Consider the following 23,404-nt stretch of genomic DNA (forward strand, 5'->3'; position numbering starts at 1 on the left):
GCTGTGCCCAGACGCACCTGGCACGTCCCCAGAGTTCAGTGGTGCACACGCATGAAGGTGTGCAAGTACACACGCGCGCACACGCGCGTGTGGACACCCACGGAGCAGCTGCCGGTCCGAGGGGGGCGGGGGAGGGCAGCAAATGGAAAGATGATTAAAGGCTCGGAGGCCTGGGATGGGTGGGGGACGAGGGGCGAGAACATGTAAGAGGGAGGGCTGACCGGAGCAGGAGGCACGGAGGTGAGACCACAGCTGGGCAGCCCCCCCTGGCTGACCTCTGTCACCACCCCTGCAGCATCCCCACGTGCCCCTCCCCGAGGCCCTGGCTCGCACCGCCTCTGCCCCTCATGCTGACCTGTGCCCTGGGGTAAGTCAGCCCTCCAGGGATCCAGGAGCATCGCTAGCCTTGTGATCAGAGCACCCGGGAGTCCTGCTCTGGCTGTGGTCCCTGTCACCCTCCCCACTCACTCTGATGAGCAGGGTGGCGTCTGAGTCCTCAGGCATTGTGGGGGTAGATCCTCAGCCTGGCTGGTCCCCAAGCCCCTTTGCGTCTGATCTTTCCTTTTCCTGAGGCTGTGGCCGCAACCCCCCCATTCCTGGGAGCCTAGCTATGCTTCTGGCTGGTCCTGGCTGGCGTGGAGACCCGAGGACGTGTTCACGGACTTTGCGCGGGACCCCGACAGCCTTTGCGGGGATGGGGAGTGCCCGCTGTCTGGGCTGTCTCCCTCTGCTGCAGGCTGCGAAGGGAGGGACTTGTCCAGAGCTTGGCCTGTTGCTGGCCACACCCAGGCGGGACCATATTTACTCATTTAAACTCAGCCTCCCGGGAGGCTCCGGGCTCTAGGCCTGGTCACTGACCTTGGCTTGGTGCCCCTGGCCGGGTGCTCCGGCCACTCCCCTAGGAGTTGGGCAGACCAGGGAAGCATATAGGAAAGGAGGCGTTCTTGCCCTCTGGTCACGGGAACTTCACCGTCGGCCGTACCCCTTTGCTCTACTTTCCGGTATACTTTGGAGACCTAAAACTGAAAGTTTTGAGATCCCTGGGCACTGGGGGAAGGAAACTTCCATTTGTCGTGTCCCTGTGTGCCAAGCTCTGTGCTGGGCATGGTGACACGGAGACTTGCGTTTGTCTGCACGACTTCTTCCCAGTTGGGGAGCCGAGTTGGAGGCTGAAGCCACTTGCTTCGGGGTCGTCTGCTCCACCCCTGCCTCCGCATCACTCGATCCAGCTGGAGTAGGGAGACCTCACAGGTCCCTCTTCCCAGTTGGCAAGTGTCAGGGGCCTTGTCTGAGGCGAAGGGAAGGGTCCCGCCCTGCGGCCGGGGCCATGTAGCCGGGGGCCCCGGGAGGCCTGGGAGGAGGAAGAGGACGAGTGGAAGGACTCCCTGGCAGAGGGCAGAGGTGCGTTTGGTGGCACACTGAGGGACATGTTGCTTCGGTTCCCTGAGGAGGTGTTGTCCCCCGATGGAGTGCCACGGGAGGAGGGCCCCAGGCGAGGAGTGTGAGGGCAGGCCCCAGTGACCCCCTGCTTGTGCCCCCTCGAGCTGGGTACAGCGAGACACCAGTGCGGGAAGGCGGGCCGGGCCAGAGCTCTGGCTTGTGGGAAGGCGGGAGGCCTGGCTGGTGGGGCCTGTGCCCTGGGAGGGGTTGCTAGAACCCCTAGGGGGAGGGAGGTGCGGTGGGCCCACCTCTGTCGCTCCGCTCCACCGCTGACCTGCTGACCGGGGGGCCTGTCCCTGCCCGGCTCCGAGTTGGCTTCCGCGGGGAGACGCGAGGCAGTCCGGAGAGCGGGGGCTTAGACGGTGTGCCTCTTTTCTTCTGGACCCCAGTTGCAGCCTGGCCTGGACCTGCCGGCCCTGGGCGGCCGCCCTGAAGGCAGGGTGGGGGCAGGCGGTGTCCTGGCAGGGGCTCGGTTGTGTGGGAGGTACTGAGGGGGCCCTGCGGGGGCCTCCGGGCCTAGGGCTCAGTCTGACTCTGGGACGGGCTGGGGACACTGAGCGGAGCCCTGCCTCCCCAGCCAGCTGCCTCCCTGCCTCAGAACCGGCCCCTCCACCTCCACCTCGCCGTGAGTCCGAGCAGATCCCTCTGGCATGCTCCCTCGGTCCCCATGATTGCCCCCCGCCCCGCCCCGCCCCCTCCCAGCAGATACTTGGGGTTCGGGTTTGGGAGAATACGGAGTCAGAGAGCTCATCCCCAACCTCAAGAGGAAACAGTCGGTGGGGGTCGGGGGGGGGGGAGAGGAGGGGTCTGTCTCCTCTCTGGAGCCTTCCTGCTCCAGGCTCCAGGCAATCAAGTAACCTGGAGGCCTAGAGAATGGAGCTGATGACCTCAAACCTCGAGTTTTCTCCTTTAAAGCGCGTCTGTGTTCTGCGTTTGGTGAAGGGTCACGGTTGGGGTGGACCAGGAGGAAGGGCTGATTTTGAACGGGGTGGGGGGGACTTTGGCCTCCCCCCTCACATCTCTTCTTGACCTTTGAGCCCCTTTCCTCCAGCCGGCACAGTTGCCCCCCCCCACCCCGCCTTTGCTGACTCCCCGGTGCACCCCCCCCATGGCAGGCCTGTGGGGCCCGGACTGACTGGGTGGAGACAGGTGTCCTGGCCCAGCTGTTCCCTCTTGTTTCTCCCACCTGTCAGCCCAGGGGGGGAAGGGGTGAGGGGCTGGCCGGCAGGGGAGGGTAGGAACCCCTCTGCCCCCTGGGTGGGGGTGGGTCCCAGTGGTAAAGTGTGGCAGAAGGGTTGAGAGTGGACAACTGGCCGGACTTCCCCCGCTCAGAGGAAGGATTGCACCAGATCACAGGCAGAGAAAGCTGGTCGACAGCCAGGGGTCCTGGCCGGCGAGCAGAGGGTCTTTGCACAGAACCTTCACGCCAGGGCGAGATGCGGGGCAGCGGGGAGGGGTGCGGCTTGAATGTGGGGTCAAGTGTTTGCATAGCTGTGTGGAGGTACCCCCCTCCGCCCGCCGGGCCCCCTCCATCTGGCTGGGCATCTTAGCCCCACCTGGCACCTCTCCTGAAAGCAGCAAGCTAATCCTGTAAGAGCTGCCTGGCTGGCCGCCTCAGCAGGCCCACGCAGCCGCACTGCCCGCCCTCCCCTGCCAGGGGCTTAGAGGACTGTCCTTCCGGTCCAGAGGAGACCCAGCCGCCGCCCTGAGCGGCCCCTTTAAATCCCCCGTGGCTCCCTGAGGTCATGATGTCTCTAGGAGGATTTGCCTTCTCTGATTGGATTGGCCTCTTTCGGCCCGGTGCGTACTGTGACTGCAGGTGGACAGTCAGTCACATTCCGACCCCCACCTTGCCCGTCATCAGGATGGGTCCCACCCGGTGTGAGGGAGGGCCCAGGCCTCGGGCCTTCTCTTCCTCTCTTCTGGCCCCCGGGGTTCTGGCAGTCAGGGCCCAGACCCCCTCCGTCTGCCTCAGCCGGGCCCCTGCCCTGTGGTTGGGAAGGAAACATCTAACCGCTTTAAACAAGGGACCAGGCGCCGCCCTGGAAGAGAGTGCCCTTCCGAGACTGTCCCCCGCTCGCTTTCCTCCACTGTTTCCTTTTTAGCCTGCTCTCCCTTTGGTCGGGGGCCTCCAGTCCATAGTTACCCCACGCCCTCGTTTCCACGGGAAGTCCCTCCCCTGGTCTAACCATCAGCCCACCGTCTGCTATGGCAGGCGGCCCAGACACGGCACCGGTGGCGTTATGCTCACCCAACGGCTCCCAAGCTGACCCGCCCCCAAGGCCCCAGCTGCCACTTTCACTTCTGTCTCCTGAGACCCCAGAGGGAAGTTGGGTGGGGAGGTGGAAGGTGACACACTAACCGTCCCAACCGCTTCATCTGGCCAGGGGCCCTTGTCCACCACTCTCCTCTAGGCGACTGAAGCGGCTTTAGGTTCCAGTGGAAGGATCGGCCACTGTGGGAGGGAAGGAGGTTAGATAGCAGGAAGGACTGCCCCAGGATAGGAGGCCACTGCTGGGCTTCCCGTGTTTCAGAGGGCAGGGCTGGAAGCGTCGGCACTGTAACTGGACAGGCAGAGAGGTCAGCTTGTCCGACCTCCTCAGGGCAGGCAGGGGACCGGTGGCCCTGGGGCGCCCATCGGTTGGAGTGGTGTACTAGGTCCCCATGCTCTCCTGTACGTTTACCCACTGCCCGTGCTTGGCTGGGTGACTTTTCTTTTTAAGCTTATTTATTTTGAGCGAGTGAGCGAGAGAGAGAGAGAGAGAGAGAGAGAGAGAGAGAACACAGGTGGGGAAGGGCAGAGAGAGGGAGGGAGAGAGAGAGAGTCCCAAGCAGGCTCAGTGCTGTCCGTGCAGAGCACGGTGTGGGGCTCAAACCCATGAACTGTGAGACCGTGACCCGAGCCAAAGCCAGACATTTAACCGACTGAGCCACCCAGGTGCCCCTGGGTGACTTCTAACAAAGCAAACTTGAGCCCCAGAGACTATTTTGAGGCCAAAACTTCAGCCCTGGGAAGTCCTCTCGGTAGCTTTGCGTCTGTCTTGCCTGCTGCGCTGGGCCGCCCCCTCTCGTTTGGAGTGTTGGAAATGGATTTTAGAAATAAGGACAGGGGCGGAAGTAAAGGACAGCCCGCCGCATCCTTCTGCTGCCCCAGCCTTGGGGCCTTGGTGCTCAGCCGTGGGGCAGGGCTTTTCTCCTGGGGAGCCCCGGGCAGCCGTGCGGCGGGCACGCTTCACTGCCCGAGTCTCTCCTGCTGCAGCCCTCACTCCTCACTACACCTGCTCCCTTGTCCTCACCTGGACAGGCACCTGGGCACAAGTGGGGGACCCTGTTGCCTGAGAACTTAGGACCACCAGGATTATTGATCAATCCGGGAGTGCCTTCTGGAGGAGAAAGATGGCACTGGAGGGCTGAGGTACCAGGAACGCCATCCGAAGTGCCTAGGGATGCTGGGGGGGAGGGGGGGGGCAGTTCCTGGAATGGGAAGTTGAGCCCAGATGGAATAAGGTCAGAGACACTATGCAAATCCTCATGCAAATGAGTGGTAGTGAGTCATTCCTGATCAGTCCGCCCCGGTAGAGTGTGAAGCAAGGCTCAGGCTCGGGTTCCAGAACTGACCCCACTTATGACCATGACCGTGACCTTGGGCCAGTCATTACTTAGTAATCAGCAGTAGGACCCCAAGCCCTGGGTCCGATAGGCATTCCAGGTGTGCTTGGGCAGTGCGGTAGCTGACTCTCGGCTGCCAGGGCCCTGGTGTCCCCTCCTGGCGTGCCCTCCTCGTACCCACCCTGGCTGACCCTGGGCCTCCATCGACCCTCGCCATCTGTTGTGAGGATGACTGTTCAGAAAACACCTTCGCCCTTTATCAGCCCCATCCCTACTCTCTTCTGGCCTCCACGCTGTCCTTCCCTCCAAGCTGGAGGACAGCGGACCCAACCGGGCCATCTCTTCTGTTACGTCCCCATGGAATAAGCCACTCCGACCTCCCTTTTGGGCCTCTCCAAAGGGCACGGGAACCAAATGTCCTGGCTGGAAGGGCACTCAGGTGCCTAGTCCCTGCCACCCACCCATTGTACTGGCCAGCGGTGTGAAGCCTGGAGGGGGCAGTGACTTCTTCAAGGTCACGCTGCGATTTAGGGTCAGAGCAGGGACTAGAACCCAGGCATCCAGAATCCCTGTGTCCAGAGACCCCATGCCTCCCTGGGCTGTTGATTGCCCAACCGCACCCACCCCAGTTCTGCTAAGATTCAGTCTCCTGTGACCCCCAGCTTCTTCCTGAGATCAGACTGGGTGGCTCCAGAAACTGGTGAGGAACTGGGTCCTCGGAGCCAGCCCAGAGGCCTCCAGGGGAAGGCCAGAGCCGCGGTGGGCGGTGCTGGAGCCTGGGGGGTGGGCTGGCCGCTGCCTGTGTGGGAGCTGGACACCGACAGCTGCCGCAGGAAGGATGGGAGCTAGACTACAGGAAGGACAGGCTGGGGGGAGCGGCGGAGGAGGCTCGGGAGACGGACCCTCACTGGAGAGGCATCTCCTGGGCAGAGAACAGGATGACCCCATCCCGGGAGATTTGCCCAGCGGGAAAGCCTGGGGTGGGGCGCGGGAGAGGTGTCCAGCGGAAGCCGCGGGGAGGGCGCCCGGGGAGCGGCCACTCCGGTCGGTGCTCCTCTGGCGAGTCCGTTCCTGTCCCTTCAGCCCGGGCTGCAGAGCCTGCCTCCACTTGCCCTCCTGGGGCGCCTAGGACCCGAGACCACCCGTGCCGGGGTCCAGCTTTCCCCGGACCGCTGCTCCCCCTCCCCCCAGCCTGCCAGCCCGCCCCCAGGTCCCTGTCGGTGAGTTAAAATTAGCTCAGTGCCCAGGCTAAAAATAGCCCCTGCCCAACCCTGAGGCTGCCGGGCTGGGGGAGGGGAGATCCCGAGGGAGGGGAAGATGGTGGGAACCGGGGGTTTGGGAATCGAGGCTGCCAAACAGAACTTTGAGGGGAGGAGGCTAGGGACTGGACGGGCATCGCCTGTGCCTTTGAAAGCAGACGCTGGAGCCCTGGGTTGGACGAAGAGGCTGCCCTGGCTGGGGGAGGGGCGGGACCGAAGAGGGACACCAGAGAGGAGCAGGGGAGCGGTGAGGGGAGCCGGCTGGGGGCGTGAGAACTGGGCACTGCCCCCCCCCCCCCCCCCCCCCCCCCCGCTGCTGGCAACTTCGGAGTTGGCGGAGGAAGGCTCCCTGTGTGTCCCCCAGGGGCCCCGAGCCCCTGCACCCTCTCGCTGTTTGGGGCCGTCACTGGGCTCACCTGCCCACCATACCTTCCAGAGGGCACTTCCACATGTCCCTGCCTGGGGGGAAGAGGGCTGCAGGGCCAAGAGGGTGGCCAGGAGGGCTGTAAGCTCCAGGTTGGGGTGGGAACAGAGATGGTCCCCAGGGGGACCCACAGGGCTCCTGGGCCTCGGGTTCACCTCTGCCCGCCGTGGGGGCCTGCCCGCCCTCAGGAGCCCAGATGCCCCATCCCAGCGGGGTCTGGGCCCAGTCCAGGCCCCTAGGGCCTGCTTGCCTCGCCCTGCCCTTGCCCTGGGTGGGGACCTGCCCTTCCCTGGCCCGTCTCTTGGCTGGACTGCAAGTATTCGGAGGGCAGGCCTGGCGGCCCATCCCCTTGTGCCCACGCACCCAGCCCCGCTCCGGGGCGCTGTTGGGCCTGCTTCTGTTGTCTGCCCGCTTCTCTGAGTCTGGGCTCCAGCCTCGCCCTCTGTCCTCTGGCCCTCTGGCCCGTCGCTGCCTCCTGCCTCTGCCCCACACTTGGCCTTCCTCTTGGCCTCTCTGCCTCTTTTCTCGCATCTGTGTGTCTGTCCCCTTCTCCCACCCCCCTCTGTGTCTGCCTCACCCACGCCTCCTCCCTCGTTAGTGAGCAGGCTGCTCGAGGCCGCCTGACTGTGGGGGTGACAGGTGGATTGGATTGTCACCCCCTCCCCCAGCGCCTGCTGCTTATTTCATGCCCTGCAGCCCAGCCACGGGGAAGGGGCGGGAGGAGGGATGACAGCTGTCTCCAGCGCCTCCTGCCTTCCCTTCCAGGCCACAGCCTGCAGCTTGGATCAGCCTGGGAGGAAGGGTTGGAGGGCCTGCCTAATGAGAGCTGCCTTCCCTGCCGGGCGAAGCCCAGTGCTCTGTGATGGGAGGCCGCTCGCTCAGCCTCTCTGGGCCTCTGCTCCCTTTTGACCTGCACCGGTACGGCAGCTCTGGAGGCAGGCAGATGTGGGCGGGAGGCTATGGGGGACGCCGGGAGGCAGGAGAGGGGCTGGAGGCTGGCCGCTGGAAGGTACTTCTGGGCTCCCCAGGAAGGCCAGCCCTGCCACCGCTGCCCTGACCGCTCCCCCCAACTCTCCCCACTGGCCCCAGGCCACCCTCACACAGGAACTGAGATAGCATCATTCTGAAACCCGAGAATGGTTTGAACATTGCTCAGGTACCAAGAGGTGTTAAATTGGGGGAGGCAGGGGCCTGTTTTTTCTCCCTTGCCCTTCCAGACTGAGACCCCCTTTGGGGTGCGTTTTGCATATTGTTTGCACCTCGTTTGCATGTAGATACAACCCTCTGGCTTCCCATTGGGTCTGGATCCCGGCTTGGGCCTGGACGCATGTCTGTCTGTGGGGTCCTTCTGGATTTCCTACCATCTCTGGTTCCCTTAGCCCCTCCTTCTCGTCTGGGGTGTTGTCAGATGAGCTCCTGCCCTGCGTCCCTCTCTGTTCTCCATTTGCTGAGGCTTCTCTGCAGCCACCCTTCCCCAAAGAAGGTGGGTCTGTGCCTGCCTCCCCAGGGCTCAGCCCAGCTGCCATCCTCCCCCTCTGCTCTTTCTGTCCTCGCTCCCCACCCCCAGGAGGCCCACCCTGCCCAGCCCGGTCCTGCCAGCACTGCCTCGACTGGGAGAAGCAGAAGCAGCAGCGGCCGGAGCCTTCCAAGGGCTGCTTTTGGTGACCCAGATGCTGTCGGCCTGAGGAGTCCCAGCTGTGGCCTGAGGTCAGGCGGGCCCTGGGGCCCCTGGGGCCCCTGGAGCCGGAAAGCCATCCTGGCCAACCCCTTGTCTCCTTGGCGTCTTGCTGAGCCCCCTCAAGCTCTGGGCTCCGGGAGAAACAGCCAAAAGCCAGGTCTGGGAGGGCTTCGTAGAGGAGAAGGCCAGAGAGGAGAAGAGGAATGGGGGCAGGCCGGGCCAGGGAGAAAAGGTACACATCTGGAGAACAGATGCCCAGGCCTCTGGCTCCTGGCAGTTGGTGAGGTAATCAGGCAGAGGGCTCATTACGGAGGCCCAGGTGTTCATTAGGCTCTTCCTAATTGAGTCGGAGGGAAGCAGGACAGGATGGGCCTCCGCACCTCGGGAAGGGTCTGTATAGGGTCCTTTGTGCCCCACCCAGGCCCCGGCGCCCTTCTTCCAAAGTGTGTGCCCAGTTCCTCTCCTCGCCCCAGGGCTTTCAGACTGCGGCAGCATAGAAGGGATAGAAAGGATGGAAGGGGAAAGACGTTATTACAGACAGCCTGCTCTGTAGGAGGGCTCCTGGTTAGATAGGAGGAAGGACTGCCGATTCAGGGGCATCTCGTGCTCTGGCAGGTGTTGTTGGCACAGAGGTAGGGGCGGCAGTGGGCACGGGGCCCTGGGGACATGGGCGGTTGGTTATAGAGGTGCTTGGGGTACCTTGGCAGAGACCGGGGATGGATGGAGCCTGGTCTGTTCATCCCTGACTCCCCTCTGCCGGAGGACGCTCAGGGGGTCTCTGGCTTCCCTGTCTTCTCAGCCCTGATCCCTCTCACATCCCAGCTCCCCCAGCATGAAGCGGGGGTGGGGGGGTGGTGTAGGAGATCAGCCAGGGAGCTGGTTGCCAGGCGACAGTTGCCTAAGCAACCCCATCCATGTGCTCAGGGCTGCTTCTTAGAAGACTTTAGAGTCTCACCCTCTGCACCAGCCAGAGGGCCGGGAGAGTTGAGGCCTGGAGAGGCCGGCGTGGTTGGAGGGTAGACGGTATCCAAATGTACGAGTTCGGGGCGGTTGGGGGAAGAAGGGTTCCGCCCCCACGGAGGACAGAGGGAAAGGAGCTGGTCCCGCAATAGGACTGACCGAAGTTAGACCACGAGGAGCACTTCTCACAGGGTCACAGCAGTGACAGAATCTGCCCTTTCAGCAGACATTTCCTGAGCTGCTCCTTCCAGGGGTGGAGTAGTGGAAAGGACAGATGTGGGTCCTGCCCTCACGAAGCCCCAGCAACTTGGGAGCCAGGCATGAAACGGAAGCGCAGACTTGGACTGACGGACGGTCGTGACGAGCGCTAGAAGGGAAGGAACAGGGCGCCCCCAGGACCACAGGAACAAGGTCAGGCTGCAGGGGGTCGTGAGAGCAAACACAGGGTTCTCTCTCCACTTGGAGGAGGAGGCAGAATTGGCCATAAGCTGATGGAGGCCGCGTCTCTGCGAGAACCTGCTTACGCACAAAAGGGGGTGAGAGGGAGATGGGAACAGGGGTGCTGGAGGGAAGGTGGGTGCTCTGAGCCACAGAAGTGCAGCAGTGACAGCATTAACCAGTCTAGATTGGGGTTTTCATGGCCAGGCCCCAGAATCTAGTTGAAAAAGCCGTCGTCTTCGCCCCCTTGTCCTCCGCGTTCCCTCCCCACCCTCCTGCCAAGCCCAGATCACCGGCTCCGGAAGACACAGCCTTGGGGTCGCACGGGGAAGCAGCCTAGCTGTAACCCTTGGGCAGGGGCCTTTGAGGTGGGGCTTTGGCTGAGACGGGCATCAGAGGCAAAGAATGGGGTGTCGGGCCCCCTGGGCCGTGTGGGTGTTGTCCAAGGGGGGCAAGAAGGGGGGCAGTAGGAGGCCCAGGGCCCGTGGAGCACCTTGAGGGCAAGGAAGAGAGGAAGAGGTTCTGGGATCCATCTCTGGGGCGAGAGAGGGGTGCAGGACCCCTCTAGCTGTTTCCTGAAGGTCTCAGGACAGAGCAGAAACTCTCTTTGAGGCTGGGCTGGAGAAGGATGGGAAGAGGCATCCCTGGCTCCTCCCAAGTCCTCCGACCCCCTCCTTCCCTGCCCTCCGCGGCCGAGATGCCGGCAAGGGTGAACTTTGGTTTCTGCTCTGACACCTTGGCGGCCACGGTTGAGAGGGGCTGGAAAGGCTCCAGGAAAACTCAGCAGCCATTGGAAATGGGGGTTGGGGAGGGGGTTCCTAAGTACAGGCATGTCTATCACCTCTGCCCAGGCCGGGGGGAATTGAGAACCCACCTCCCTGGGCTCTGCAGTGGGGTCTCTGCCTGGGGCTCTATGGGGGGGAATCTCTGGAGGGGAGGCCTGGATTCCTAAGACCTAATCAGAGTGGCCTCGCGCTCACTGCCCGCTTGCTCCGCGGTGTCCTGGAAGGCTCCGCCCCCAGTTCTCCTGGAATCACAGAGCTGAAGGGGTCCAGGGGTCGTCAGCGGCCTCCACCCCACCCAGGGCCCTTCCAGGCCCCAAGGGCTCACCCAGCCTGTTAGGGCACCAGCCTCTCCCACACCTGAGAGCGCGTACCTTTTCTGGGTCAGGCCGGGTTTCCATCCCCGCGCCCCCTCCCGTTCTGGAAGGGCTCCGTGTCCCGTCCTCCGTCCTGGCTGTGGAACTGGGGCTCCTCACCCGTGGGCCATGACTGGTTTATGGGTGTGTGAGATGGGGCGCCCTCTTCCCGGTGCCTGCCCCGGCCTCCTCCACGCACACCCGCGGCTGTGAACCTGGGTTCTAGACGTGGCCCGCTCCTCCAGAGCAGGACTCGGCACACCGTGACCTCTGGGCCCTATCTGACCCGGACCTGTTGTTATAAATCTGGTTTTGCTGGAGCTCAGCCACGCTTATTTGTTTATGTGTCGTCCGCTGCTGCTTTCCCGCCACAATGGCGGTCAAGTAGTTACAACAGAGCCATGTAGCCTGTGAGGCCTAAAGTAGTTGTTATCCGTCCCTTTACAGAAAAAGTTTGCAGACCTCTGCTCTAGATTGGGGGGCGGTGGTCACGTATTGACTCATTTTAAGCAGCAGAACCCTTTCTTCTAACGAAACTTGTAGGCCGAGGCCCACCGAGTAGTGCCGATGGGTGTGGAGCAACCCCTGGCGGAGGGGAGACAGCCCTCCCAGCCGCCCCAGCCCCGTCGGGGACCCCAGGCTCTGGGGTTCCGTGAGGCTGGTGCGAGGACCAGCGCTCTAGCCCAGCTCTGCTGTGTTCCGGAGACCGGGGGCCCCAGAGCCCTGCCGTCTTGGCAGGTGCACCGTGGTAGCCGCTCACGGCCTCAGCAGGTGTCCTCTGCCCACCGGGCTCCAGGACTGCAAGTGCCATTCTGGGCCAGAGGGGCAGCCGGCGAACCCCGATGTCTCTATTCTGGGCAGGGTCCGGGGAGAGGAAGGGGTGCAGGGCGTCCTCCAAGACCCAGAGCCCTGGACACCGGCTCTGTGTGATCTCGAACCGGAGCGCGGCAGGGCTGGTGTGGACAGAGCCTGGACCGGAGCCTGGGCCCTGGGTGCGAGTTCCAGCTGGTGCCTGGCTGCGGCATGCCGTCGTCCCCTCAGGACATCACCATTTCCTCATTCTGAGGATGGGGCTGGGCGCTGCCCAGCCTCCCCTGGGGGTGCTGTGAGCCTGGCCTGCGCGCCTGTGTGCTGGCACTCGCCGGGCTGACAGCCGTCTCCTGGCCCTCCTCTCCCAGGAGGCTGTGCAGAAGGTGTCCTGCAGACCATGAACTGAGCCCTGGTCCCAGGCCGTTCATGAGCACAGTGTAAGGCGTGCCGAGACCCGCCACCCAGCGATCCCCTCCCCTCCCTAGCACTGAGGATCCCCGGAGAAGATGGGGAGGAAAAAGATTCAGATCCAGCGAATCACTGATGAGCGGAACCGACAGGTGAGGAGGTCTTGGAGCCACGTAGAGTGGGGCGAGGAGGGCAGGGAGCTGGCCTCTGCCTCCACTCCTTCCCGCCAGTCCAAGAGGGCTTCCTGGAGGAGGGGGCCTCTGGAGGCTATCATGGAAGGGGAAGGACTGAGTTGGGAGGAGAGGAGCCCCCACCTCCCGCAGCTCTTGGAACCCTGTGTCTCAGAACTCTGAGGCTCCTCTGTTGCTGCAAGCACGTGGACCTGTGCCCCCCACTGCCCACCCAGGAGCCATAAACAAGCCTCAGGCCATCCCTGGGCACACCCCCTTTTCCCCAAGAGGAATTGTTCCCCTCCTCCTACTCCAGGGGAGGAGCTGGGAAGCCCTTCTGTTCTCCTTCCCTGACCACCTTATAGCCCCCAGCACAGAGGTGTGGCGTTCTGTGCGTCCACACCCTCTCCCTTCAGCGAGTCGGCTCTAGGCTCTCCGTCTCGGCCCTGTGTTGGCAGAGAGGCGCTGGCCTGTTTCTTCCCCGGGGCCAGGGGCTCCTGGGCGGGCTTTGACTGAGCCAGACCTGGCCACCCCCCTCCCCGCCACCTGCAGGTGACGTTCACCAAGCGCAAGTTCGGGCTGATGAAGAAGGCGTACGAGCTGAGCGTGCTCTGTGACTGCGAGATCGCGCTCATCATCTTCAACCACTCCAACAAGCTGTTCCAGTATGCCAGCACCGACATGGACAAGGTGCTGCTCAAGTACACGGAGTACAACGAGCCGCACGAGAGCCGCACCAACGCCGACATCATCGAGGTGGGCCCGCGCGCGCGCCTGCCCCGCCCCCTGGCGGCCCCTCGCCCGCGGGCACGCCGTCTGGACCCACATCCTCTCTCGCGCTCGCTCGAGCCCAGGCCGGGGGAGGCGGGCGGGACCGGGATGTCGAGGTCCGGTGGGGGCCGCCCGCCCGGCCTCTCCGAGTTCACGCCCAACTCGTTGGGCTCTGCTCTGGCTTCTCGGGCTCGCTCGCTCGCTCTCTCCTGCTCCGTCTCTTGGGCTGCTCCTGCTTCCCACTCTTCTGCCTCTGTCTCCCTCCTTGTTTCTGTCTCCCCTGCTCCGCCGCGGCCCCTCTGTGGGTCCCTGTGGCGCAATTTTCCGTTTCACAAAGAGCCAGTGTTGCGAGCCGTCCAAGGACACGGGCTTTGGGATCCAGCTGTGGCCCTGACCGGCCACACGGCCTTGGGTGGGTCAGCCTCCCAGGGCCTCGGAGCCTGCCACGCTCAGGTGCCCTCCCAGGGCACAGAACTGCCAGTGAAGAGGTGCCCGGAAGCCACGGGCTTGCCTTCCCCGAGAGGGACTTTAATTCCGAGATGGGGAGGAAATTGCCTTAGTTTTCTGTTCGAGAAAACAGGTTTGGTCTAGGATGGAACATTTACACTCGCTATTGACTTTAAAGACAAACCACATCTGTGAAGATGTTCTGACAGGAAGGCGGCAGCCCTGGGGTCTACTCCAGGCCTACCGGGCGTGCCCCGACCTCGTGTGGGCATGTGCGAGGAGCCCCCGGCCTCTGGGCAAGGACGGCACTCGGGCGTCGCATCGTAGGGGCTCAAGAGACGCTGCTTTCCTCTTGGCCTTTCTCCCCCTCCTTCCTCTCCCTCCGTCTCCCTCTCTGCCTCTCTCCCAGAGCCCAGGGGCCACGCGGGGCACCACCAGCCCTGGCTGCCGTCCCCCCGCGGCGCTTCCTTAGGGCCCCTCCCCACCTGCCACCCTGGAGGGAGGGGTCTGTGCCAAGTTCATGCCGCATTCTGGGGTGGGGCCCCCCCCCAGCACGTGTTCACACCCCCCACCCCGGGGTGGGGTTGGCCCCCCCCTCCCCCCACCAGCTGACACAGTGGTGCGCTTGCAGACCCTGAGGAAGAAGGGCTTCAACGGCTGTGACAGCCCGGAGCCCGACGGGGAGGACTCGCTGGAGCAGAGCCCCCTGCTGGAGGACAAGTACCGACGCGCCAGCGAGGAGCTGGACGGGCTCTTCCGGCGCTACGGGGTGAGCCCCACTCACTGTCTCCCTGTCGGCCCCTCCGGCCCCCCCCCAGGCGCTGCACAAGAAACACAGGGAATGTGAGAGCCCTGAGGTGGACGAGGTGTTTGCCCTGACCCCCCAGACGGAGGAGAAGTATAAAAAGATAGACGAGGAGTTTGATAAAATGATGCAGAGTTATAGACTGGCCGTGAGTAGTCGCGTGGAGGAACGCCTGCCCGTGCTGCATGGTGTGGCTTCGCGCCGGCCCTCGGCTGCCCCCGACGGACGCCCGCCCTGCGCCGTGGGGGGCGTCGGTCGCCCCCGAGCAGCCGCTGACCTTGCTTGTGAAAACCCCGTGACCCTTGCCGAGACGCGTGTCGTGTCGGACGCAGCACAAGCGGGAGAGGCCCGGAGCGTCCCTCTCCCCGGCGAGGCGTGTGTAGATGACGTGAGGGCTTCAGCCGACAGGAAGTAGGGACCGCGCTCCTTGTCCACGGCGCTGGAGGGCAGGGACCCTGTCGGGCCTGCGCCGACACCCCCTCCAAGTAGGGAGGGCGGCGAGTGGGGTGCCGGGAGACGACAAGGGACGTGGTGGCCTGGCCGGTGGTAGCGGGCCCTTCCCAGCTGTGCGGGTGCGTTCGGGGCTGTACTCAGGGCCTCTAACCTGCTCCCTGTGTGTCCCGCCTGGCTGAGGACTAACCACCTCCTCTGGGGGCCTCGGGGCGTCCCTGGGCCTGTCTGTGGTGAGCGCAGCTCCACCCCACGGCACCCCGCCCGCGTACTTCCTCCGAGAGGGCCCAGGGCAGAGAGGTCGAGCTGCTGGCCCTCGGACACACAGCCCAGAGACAAGAGGAAGCCTTGCCTGCCCCCTCAGGCAGAGTGGGTCCGGGGCGAGGGGTCACCTGGCCTGACCCTGCCTCTCCGTTTTGTGTCTAGTCAGCCGTGCCGGCCCCCAACTTTGCTATGCCCGTCACGGTGCCCGTGTCCAACCAGAGCTCACTGCAGTTCAGCAATCCCAGCGGCTCTTTGGTCACCCCCTCCCTGGTGACGTCATCCCTCACGGACCCCCGGCTCCTGTCCCCCCAGCAGCCAGCGCTGCAGAGGAACAGCGTGTCTCCGGGCCTGCCCCAGCGGCCGGCCAGTGCAGGTGAGGAGGGACCGAGCCGTGCCGGGGACCTTGGGATTCCGTCTTCAGCACTGGGTATTTCCCTGCACGCAGTGCAGCATTCTGCCGTTTGTGTGGCTCCTCCCGCTGCGGGGTCCCTCGGGACATACCGTGGAAGGGGGCGTCCTGCCGACTCATCACGGTTCTGCTTGTCCCCCAGGGGCCATGCTGGGGGGAGACCTCACCAGTGCTAACGGAGCCTGCCCCAGCCCTGTCGGTGAGTGCAGCTGCCTGCCTGCTCGCGGCCTCGCGGGCCCGGGGACCAAGAGGGACCCCCGTTAGATGAGAGGAAGATGCCAGGGCCTGAGTTGGATGGGTCTCTTTTGTCCGTAGCAGTGACTGGTGTGGACGATCATCAGAGACGTAGGCCCAGGGCGTTCTGGGCAAAGTGGGGGAATGAACCAACATTTCTAGTTGGATGAGAAGATCCAAGTCCTTTCAGTTGAGTGGGGGCACCTGGGTGGGATCTGGAGCGTATGGTGTTGCCGACGGACTCCCACCTAGACCCCCGGCAGCCGACAGCCTCTCCCGCCCTGTGCTGTTGTCCGACTGGTGATTGTGACTTCGAATGTCACCATTGACGTCACCCTGACATTCTTGCCATTCCCAGAGTGATCCGGGAATTGGGATGAAGGCAGCCCCACACTTCCAGGGGAACAGTGTGCTCTCAGGGGACAGAGCAAGGTGACATGTCTGACTGTGGTCATCGCCACTTCTCTGGGCCTTAGAATCCCCCAGCTGAGCCCCAGGCACCACATAAACACCTTGGTGGCAGTGATTGTGTGTTGGGGTCAGAGGCGGGGATGGCGACTTCCTTTTCCTCTCGAGGAGAGGGCCAGAGAAGCACCTGCAGACTCCTGGGCACTCCCGGTGGTCCTTGCAGGAGCCCAGGCCCAGCGTGTGGGGTGCGGGTGTGAGCCCTGGCTTGGCCTCCGCCCGGCCGTGCTGCCCCGGGCCAGTCCTCACACCTCTGGCAACCAGGCCTCGAGTCTGGTCTTTCGTGAATAGGGCTGATGGGCCACGTCCGGTCTGCCTCGCACGGCGGGCGTGAGGATTAAATGAGATCGTGTGCACGTGAAAGTCCCGTGCGGTGTCGAGCGTGGGGCAGACGGAAGAGGTAGTTATTATGCCGGTTGTTGCCACCGTAATTGTGGTGGTGGCTGTGTCGTCCGTTCCCCATTACCAGTGACGCCACCGCCGCCAGCGATGGCTCGTGTGCCCCAGAGCCGCGGGCGTGTTGTCATGCACTCACCCAAGTCGCGGCACCCGTCTCCTGGCCAGAGGCGCCGTCTTGGCGTCGATTGGCCTCGGGGGCCGGGATCATGACTGAGGGCAGCTCCGGGCTGCCCACCTCTTCTCCAGCTGGGGCCACCGTGAGCCAGTCGGGGCAGGTGGGGGGATTGGCAGGACTTCCCGTCTGAGACCAAGAGGAGGAAAGGTGGGAAGGGCTGGCCGCAGGGCGTGGCCGCTCCTTCCTACCGGCCTTAGGGCTCCCGACCGCGAGCTCCATCGCACATCACTTAGAGGCAGAGGAATGAGCCCGGCGATGCCAGAGTCAGGGCGGTTTTAGGGGAAAACCGAGAGCTCGGCACCCACCGGCAGCCTGAGCGTGGAGTCCTGGTGCGGGGGGAGTTAGCGGGGCTGAGGGCTGGGTCCGCATCTCTCCTTTTACCCCCATCTCTTTCTCTCAGGGAATGGCTACGTCAGTGCCCGGGCTTCCCCCGGCCTCCTCCCTGTGGCCAATGGCAACAGTCTAAACAAGGGCATCCCTGCCAAGTCTCCGCCCCCGCCCGCCCACAGCGCCCAGCTTGGAGCCCCCAGCCGCAAGCCCGACCTGAGGGTCATCACTTCCCAGGGAGGAAAGGGCTTGATGCATCACCTGGTGAGTGGGTGTCTGCACCGAGGGGTAGGGGCTGGGGAAGGGGGAAGAGCCTGAGGCTAGCCAGCAGGTGGGACCTCCGGAGAGAGACTGTAGAGGCGGGACTTCTGAGCTTTCTCTGCGAGGGCCCTGCAAGAGGTTGGAATGTGGAAGTGCCACCCACAAGGGCAGTAAGAAGGGACAGGAGGTGGGAGAGAAAGAAGGGAGGGATTTGACATCCCTGTGGAAGCATGAGGACTGGATTGTGAAGGTTTCGTACCTGGTGGTCGCTGGGATATAGCATTTTCTGGAGTCCGAGGCTGGAGAGCCGTCCCGCTCCTGTGTGAAGAGGTAGATGGGGTGGCCGTGGGGACAGGGGTCTGGGGGTGGGGTGCAGAGGTCAGAGACTGAACCAGCCCCTTGGTTTTATTTCCGCTGCCAGACTGAGGACCATTTAGATCTGGTAAGTTGAGGCTGTGAGGTGTGTGCTGTGGCTTTGAACTCCGGGTCCACCCGTGGCTCGTGCCCCAGCATGGAGTGTGCGTGTGCCCCCTGCCTCCCGCCTGCGTGTGTCGTGTGTGTTGTTTGTTTACTCGGTTGTTTGCCAGGAGCTGTGCTCAGTGCCAAGCGGGGTATAGAGGTGAATGGGGCAGGGGGCAGGGTTAGACATGCATGTGTTTGTACCTGTGTGGACGTGGACGTCTTTATGGGATGCGTTCACACAGACACCCCTTAACCCTGTGTGTGTGTGTGTGTGTGTGTGTGTGTGCGCGCGCGCACGCGCAAGGGGGTGGGCCGGCCCCTGGCCTTGGAGGGCCCGTCTGGATGTGCCCCAGGACGCCTGCATTGGCGGGGCTGGACCATACTTGCCCTCTGACTCAGTCCCACTGAGCACTCTTGGAACCCAGGACAGGGACCTCCTTGGGAGGGGTGCCAGCCAGACCGTGGCAGCACTTTCCCAGAGGCAGCTGCGGCCCAGGGCCAGGCCAGGGGTGTCCTTGGTAACTCCCTGCCTCCTCTCGGCCTCCTCGAGCTCAGTCCCGCTCGCAGCCCGCCTCACCTGCGCTCCCAGGCGCTCGCAGCCGCGCACGCGCGCTCACGCTTCCATCCCGGCCCCGAGCCAGGAGCGGGGCGGGGGCTCCTCCCTCCCCAGCTCCCTGACGGGAGGCCAGAGAGGCTGGAAAAGGCAGGCGGGCTTTGGCGGCCAACACGGCGGCAGTTTCGGCCCCACCGTGGAGCTGGAATAAACAAGTGACTCAGCGGCAGATGGAGCTGACAGCCCCACACGCGTGTGTGCTCACACGCAGGCACACGCCACGCCTGGCAGATGCGGGCGCGCCTTCCTCCCTGCACGCGTGCATGCGCCCCTCGCTGGGCCCCGGCGTCCCCGTGACGGCGTCGGCGGCGTGCGTGTCCGCGGCGAGGCGTCCCCGCCAGGCAGGCCCGCCCCCCGCCACCCCCCCGCCACCCGTTGACACCCGCTTCTCTCCCGCAGAACAACGCCCAGCGCCTTGGGGCCTCCCAGTCGACCCACTCGCTCACCACCCCGGTGGTTTCCGTGGCAACACCGAGTTTACTCAGCCAGGGCCTCCCTTTCTCCTCCATGCCCACTGCCTACAACACAGGTGAGTGGCTGCGTGCCCTTGGCCCTGGGGCACTGTTCCCCGGAGGGGGGTGGGGAGGGGGGAGGGGGGTGCTCCAGCCCGAGCGGGAGCCCCCACCTGGCTGCGGGTGCAGGACTCAGCAAATAGAAAGAGAGGGGATGCCCCCTGAAATTTGAATTTCAGATAAAACCGCGAGTAATCTTACAGTATAAATACGTGTCAAAGACTTTTTTTTGCTAAAGCATGTCCCAAAGACGTACTCGTGTTAAAAAAACTATTCATTGTTTTGTCTGAAATTCAAATTTGCTAACTGGGGATCCCTCGTTTTAATACAGGACCTAATGGAAGAGGAGTTCCTGTCCTTGAGGAACCTCCTTGTCTGAGGAGGGGCCAGGCCAGCGGCAGGGGTGGGGGGGGAGGGGGGCTGAGCACATGACTCAGGCTGCCCTTGGGGGGGCAGGGCAGGCTTCCTGGAGAAGGGACAGGTGGAGGAGGCCAGAGAGAGGGAGGCCTGTCAGGAGGGTTTGCCCAGCCTCTCGGGAAGGCCAGCTGGGGGCTTCGGGCAGGGGGAGGAGGGAGGAGACGGCCTCTCACCCAGGAGGTGGCTCTGCTGTGGGGGGTGATGGGGAGGGGAGAGGAGGGCCCTGACAAAGGGAAGGTCAGAGAGGGGTGTGAAGGTGGAGAGCCTCTCGGGGGGCGCAGGAGAGGCCTCTGGGTAGAAGAAATCAGGACACCCAGTGCCCAGGCTGTGCTGGGTCCCTGGGGCTGTCCTGGCCTGTGTCACCCACTGTCCCCTCCCAACAACAGCCTGTGACACTTTCAGCCATCCTGGCGTGCACTCTGTTGTTGCATCAGGAAGGACTTCTCAGTGGGGACGTGCCTTGTCACCTCCTTTCAGAGCATTTGTTTCCCGGGAAGAGACCTCTGCAGCCCCCACCCCCCACTGCCGGCTCCCTCGCTCTCTCGGGAACAGCTTGCGTTAGGGCTGTTTTGTGATCAGATCAAACTAGACCAAAAGACCCCTACGCTTCTCCAGCCACCCCACACCCTGGTTCCAGAATCACACCATGACGCCTGTACAAATACAGAATCGAGGTGTCCGGCTGGCTCCGTTGGCACAACGTACAACTCTCCATCTCAGGGTTGTGAGTTCGAGCCCCACGTTGGTTGTAGAGATTGCTCAAAAATTAAAAAAAACAAAACCAAATACAAGAGCCTATCTCTTCCCCCTGGGCAAAAATCTAGAACCCAGCAGCGTCCATAGGGATGCCCCTTGGGGCAGGTAAGAGACCTGGGGGAAGCACCTCATGTTGAGGGGCCAGACCCTGATGTGTGTCTGTGTCCAGATCTTATCACCCAGGTGTCTAATGAGTCCCCTGTCCCTGTGTGTGTTCCTGTACGTGGACCCACTGCCCGGTTACGCTGTCGTGGGGCAGCCTCAGGCGGCCGTCCTCCTGGGCCCCAGTCTCCTCATCTGGAAGAGTCGTGGGCCCGCAAGGGGTCTCTCAGGCTCCCTGGGGGCTGGCAGGGCGTTTGGTGGAGGGCAGTGCAGGCCACTCTCCAGGAGCTGTTGTCTGGGGGGCTCCTGAAACACGTGGTGGTGCCTTCCTGCCACCTTCTGTGACCCTTGCAGGTCTCCTCAAGCAGGAGGGGAGCTTAGTGGGTGTCCATGAACCAGGGACAGGCGCCCACCCAGCAGGGCCAGACTTTAGACTCCGTTTGTCAGTCTGGTGTGAGGGCAGATTGTGACCCTGAGCCTGGCCCTGCGGCCCCACCGGGAAGTGTGGGCTTCCTCACGTTGTCCCAGAGACCAGGGGCCCCGGTTCTCTTGCTGCAGGAATAGGTGAGCAGGCCTCGGTTTAAACACGTGTTTTCAGGTGACCCTAGGTATCTAAACAAAACCCCGGCAAACACACCGCTGTTTAGTTATTCCCCGTTCATAGTCCTTGGCCCCCGTTCAAGTTCCGGCTGAGGTTGATCTGGCTCCGGTAAAGTCCTGGGTAAGGGACAGGCCTGGCCCCTTGTTGACCCTGGCTGCGGAGGTCTGGCTCTGTTTGCTCCGGGAGCAGATCGAGTGGGCCTGTGGGCCGTGTTCCTCCTGCCCAGGGTGGCGGGCGAGGACGCAGTGCGCCTTTCTAGGCTGGGCTTCCTGTTTGTAAGATGAGTGTGGCAAGGAGTTGGTCCTAGGGGCTCCTCCTGCCCTGGCTCTGGTTTTTAAGCAGCCGTCTCGAAGCTGCTGGCTGATGTTAGAAGATCAGAGGCAAGTGTGGAGCGGACGTCCCTAGGGGGCATTTACGGGTAATCGGAAGCCCTGGGGTCTTGCCTCAGCTCAGCCATTGGCTTTCTCTGTGAGAAGCCCACGCTTCTCATAGAGGCTCCCCAAATGAGAGGCTGCAGTTGCCTCGTTTGTGGATTCTGGAATATTTCCTGAGTGCCAGAGTCTGTTGTGTGCGCCCCACGTGTGAGAGCTCGGTCCTCACAACCGCTGTGCGGTGCGTTTGGCTCTCGTGTGTCCGGTCCATAAACAGGGAGCAAGGCGCTTGTCCCCGCTCGCGGACCTCCGTGGAGGCCACCGGGACGTCTGACCACGTCGCTCTGGCCCTTCCCCTTGCTCTGTGCCCGGCGGTGTCTTCCCTGCACGGAGCTGGGGCCACAGCACGCGACTCCTCGAGGAAGAGCATGGTGGTGTGGTGGCGACAGCACGCGGGGTGCGCCCGTGCCCACTGCCACTGCCGTTGTCACCTTGGGCTCCGAGGGGGACGCTACTAAACCACCCCAAACAGGCTGCAGCGTGAAATACATCAGTGCGTGTAAATCGTGAACCCCCTCGCGTTGGTTTAGTCTCTGATGGAGATTCCACAGCTTCTTCAGAAGACAGGAATTTAGAAAGAAGTGGGGGGAGGCTTGGCCGGCTATGCTGAGGGCAGGCTCCCCTCCCCGTCCCCCTGTTCCGCGGGGGCCCATCAGGGCAGGCGAGGCAGTGGAGCCTCGCCGCCCTCCTCTCCCTGACTGGTGTGGGCGGTCTTGAGGCCGCCGGTGGAAGGACGGCGACAGTGGTCTGCCCCAGAACGCCATTCCCCGGGTGTCCCCGCGACACCCCTCTGTCTGGGAAAGGCCCCGGAAGTCCTGGCAGTGGAAGAGGTGACACTTAGACGTATTTTGGGCCTTCCTGACTTCTTCCTCCTCTTTTCCAGTCGACATTCTGAAAGCGATACTTACGGGTGGTTACAAAGAAACGACTTCGAGGCCGTTTTAAAAACCCAGCCCCTGGTGGTGGTTACGATTCGCTTCAGCTGTGGGTGCCGGTGCCCGGCACGGTGACGGACGCCGCACGGGGGGTGTGCCCGCTGACCTGTCCCCTTCTCCCCCGCCCCTGCAGATTACCAGCTGACCAGCGCAGAGCTCTCCTCCCTCCCAGCCTTCAGCTCGCCAGGGGGGCTGTCGCTCAGCAGCGTCACCGCCTGGCCGCAGCCGCAGCAGCCCCAGCCGCCCCAGCCGCAGCCACCCCAGCCGCCGCAGCAGCCACAGCCGCCCCAGCCGCCCCAGCAGCCCCAGCAGCCCCAGCAGCCACCCCAGGCGCAGCCCCACCTGGTCCCCGTGTCTCTCAGCAGCCTGATGTGAGTCCCGGGGCTCCGTGGGAGGGTTGGGGACAGAGCCGAGGGCGGGAAGACGGGGTCCTCTGGGGGAGCTGGGGCCCCTTCGAAGGGCCCTGTCACCGGCGGCCAGCATAGAACACCGAACGCCGAGCGGCCCCGGAGACCCAGCCGGAGCCCCTCCCCTGCCAGCCCAGAGTACCAAGGGGCCGTGGCTGACACCGGCCAGAAAGAACTAATGTGGCTTCTTCCTTCTTTCCCTCCCGTGGCCCCTCTTCTCTTGTCTCCTCTCTGTCTGCTCATCCCTCCACACCCCCACCTCCTCCTTCTCCCTCCCTTGCCCCCCCATCACCCTGTGTTGCGCACCTCCTCTGCTTCTGCCCCCCCCCCCCGGTGCCCAGCCCGGGCAGCCCCCTGCCCCACGTGGGGGCCGCCCTCACGGTCACCACCCACCCGCACATCAGCATCAAGTCAGAGCCGGTGTCCCCCAGCCGTGAGCGCAGCCCTGCGCCGCCCCCTCCAGCTGTGTTCCCGGCCACCCGCCCTGAGCCTGGCGACGGCCTCAGCAGCCCCGCCGGTGGCTCCTACGAGACCGGGGACCGGGACGACGGCCGGGGGGACTTCGGGCCCACGCTGGGCCTGCTGCGCCCAGCCCCCGAGCCCGAGGCCGACGGCTCCGCCGTAAAGAGGATGCGGCTCGACACCTGGGTACTGTAGCGTCACCCTCCTGCCCGCCAGTGTCCGCTGCACCCCGGGGCCCCCTCCCCGCCCCCCCCGCCCCTGCGTCGCCCTCGTGGGGCAGCACCGCCACCTCTGCCCACCCCCACGGGCCCGTCCGTCTGTCCCTCCAGCACCAGGCCCGCACCCGTGTCCGCCGGCTGCCTCCA

At 63.9% G+C, this 23,404-nt stretch overlaps 1 protein-coding gene across 4 annotated transcripts in view; it reads left to right on the forward strand.

Annotated features, from left to right (window-relative positions):
- MEF2D (myocyte enhancer factor 2D) overlaps positions 1–23,404 on the forward strand; it is a 31,126-nt gene that overhangs the window by 3,977 nt on the left and 3,745 nt on the right. Inside the window, exons 2-11 of one of the 4 annotated variants that reach the window (XM_030301709.1) lie at positions 12,125–12,316; positions 12,887–13,090; positions 14,371–14,505; positions 15,234–15,444; positions 15,623–15,679; positions 17,154–17,344; positions 17,763–17,783; positions 18,816–18,945; positions 22,304–22,541; positions 22,919–23,225. In XM_030301709.1, the coding sequence (XP_030157569.1) occupies positions 12,263–12,316; positions 12,887–13,090; positions 14,371–14,505; positions 15,234–15,444; positions 15,623–15,679; positions 17,154–17,344; positions 17,763–17,783; positions 18,816–18,945; positions 22,304–22,541; positions 22,919–23,225 (1,548 nt within the window). In that variant the 5' untranslated portion in view covers positions 12,125–12,262. Of the gene's footprint in view, positions 1–12,124; positions 12,317–12,886; positions 13,091–14,183; positions 14,322–14,370; positions 14,506–15,233; positions 15,445–15,622; positions 15,680–17,153; positions 17,345–17,762; positions 17,784–18,815; positions 18,946–22,303; positions 22,542–22,918; positions 23,226–23,404 lie in introns of all 4 variants that reach the window. The other 3 variants (XM_030301708.1, XM_030301711.1, XM_030301710.1) reach the window with 3 other exon arrangements.

Source organism: Lynx canadensis, chromosome F1, assembly GCF_007474595.2.
Source record: "Lynx canadensis isolate LIC74 chromosome F1, mLynCan4.pri.v2, whole genome shotgun sequence".
In the NCBI taxonomy this organism is placed as follows: Eukaryota; Metazoa; Chordata; class Mammalia; order Carnivora; family Felidae; genus Lynx; species Lynx canadensis.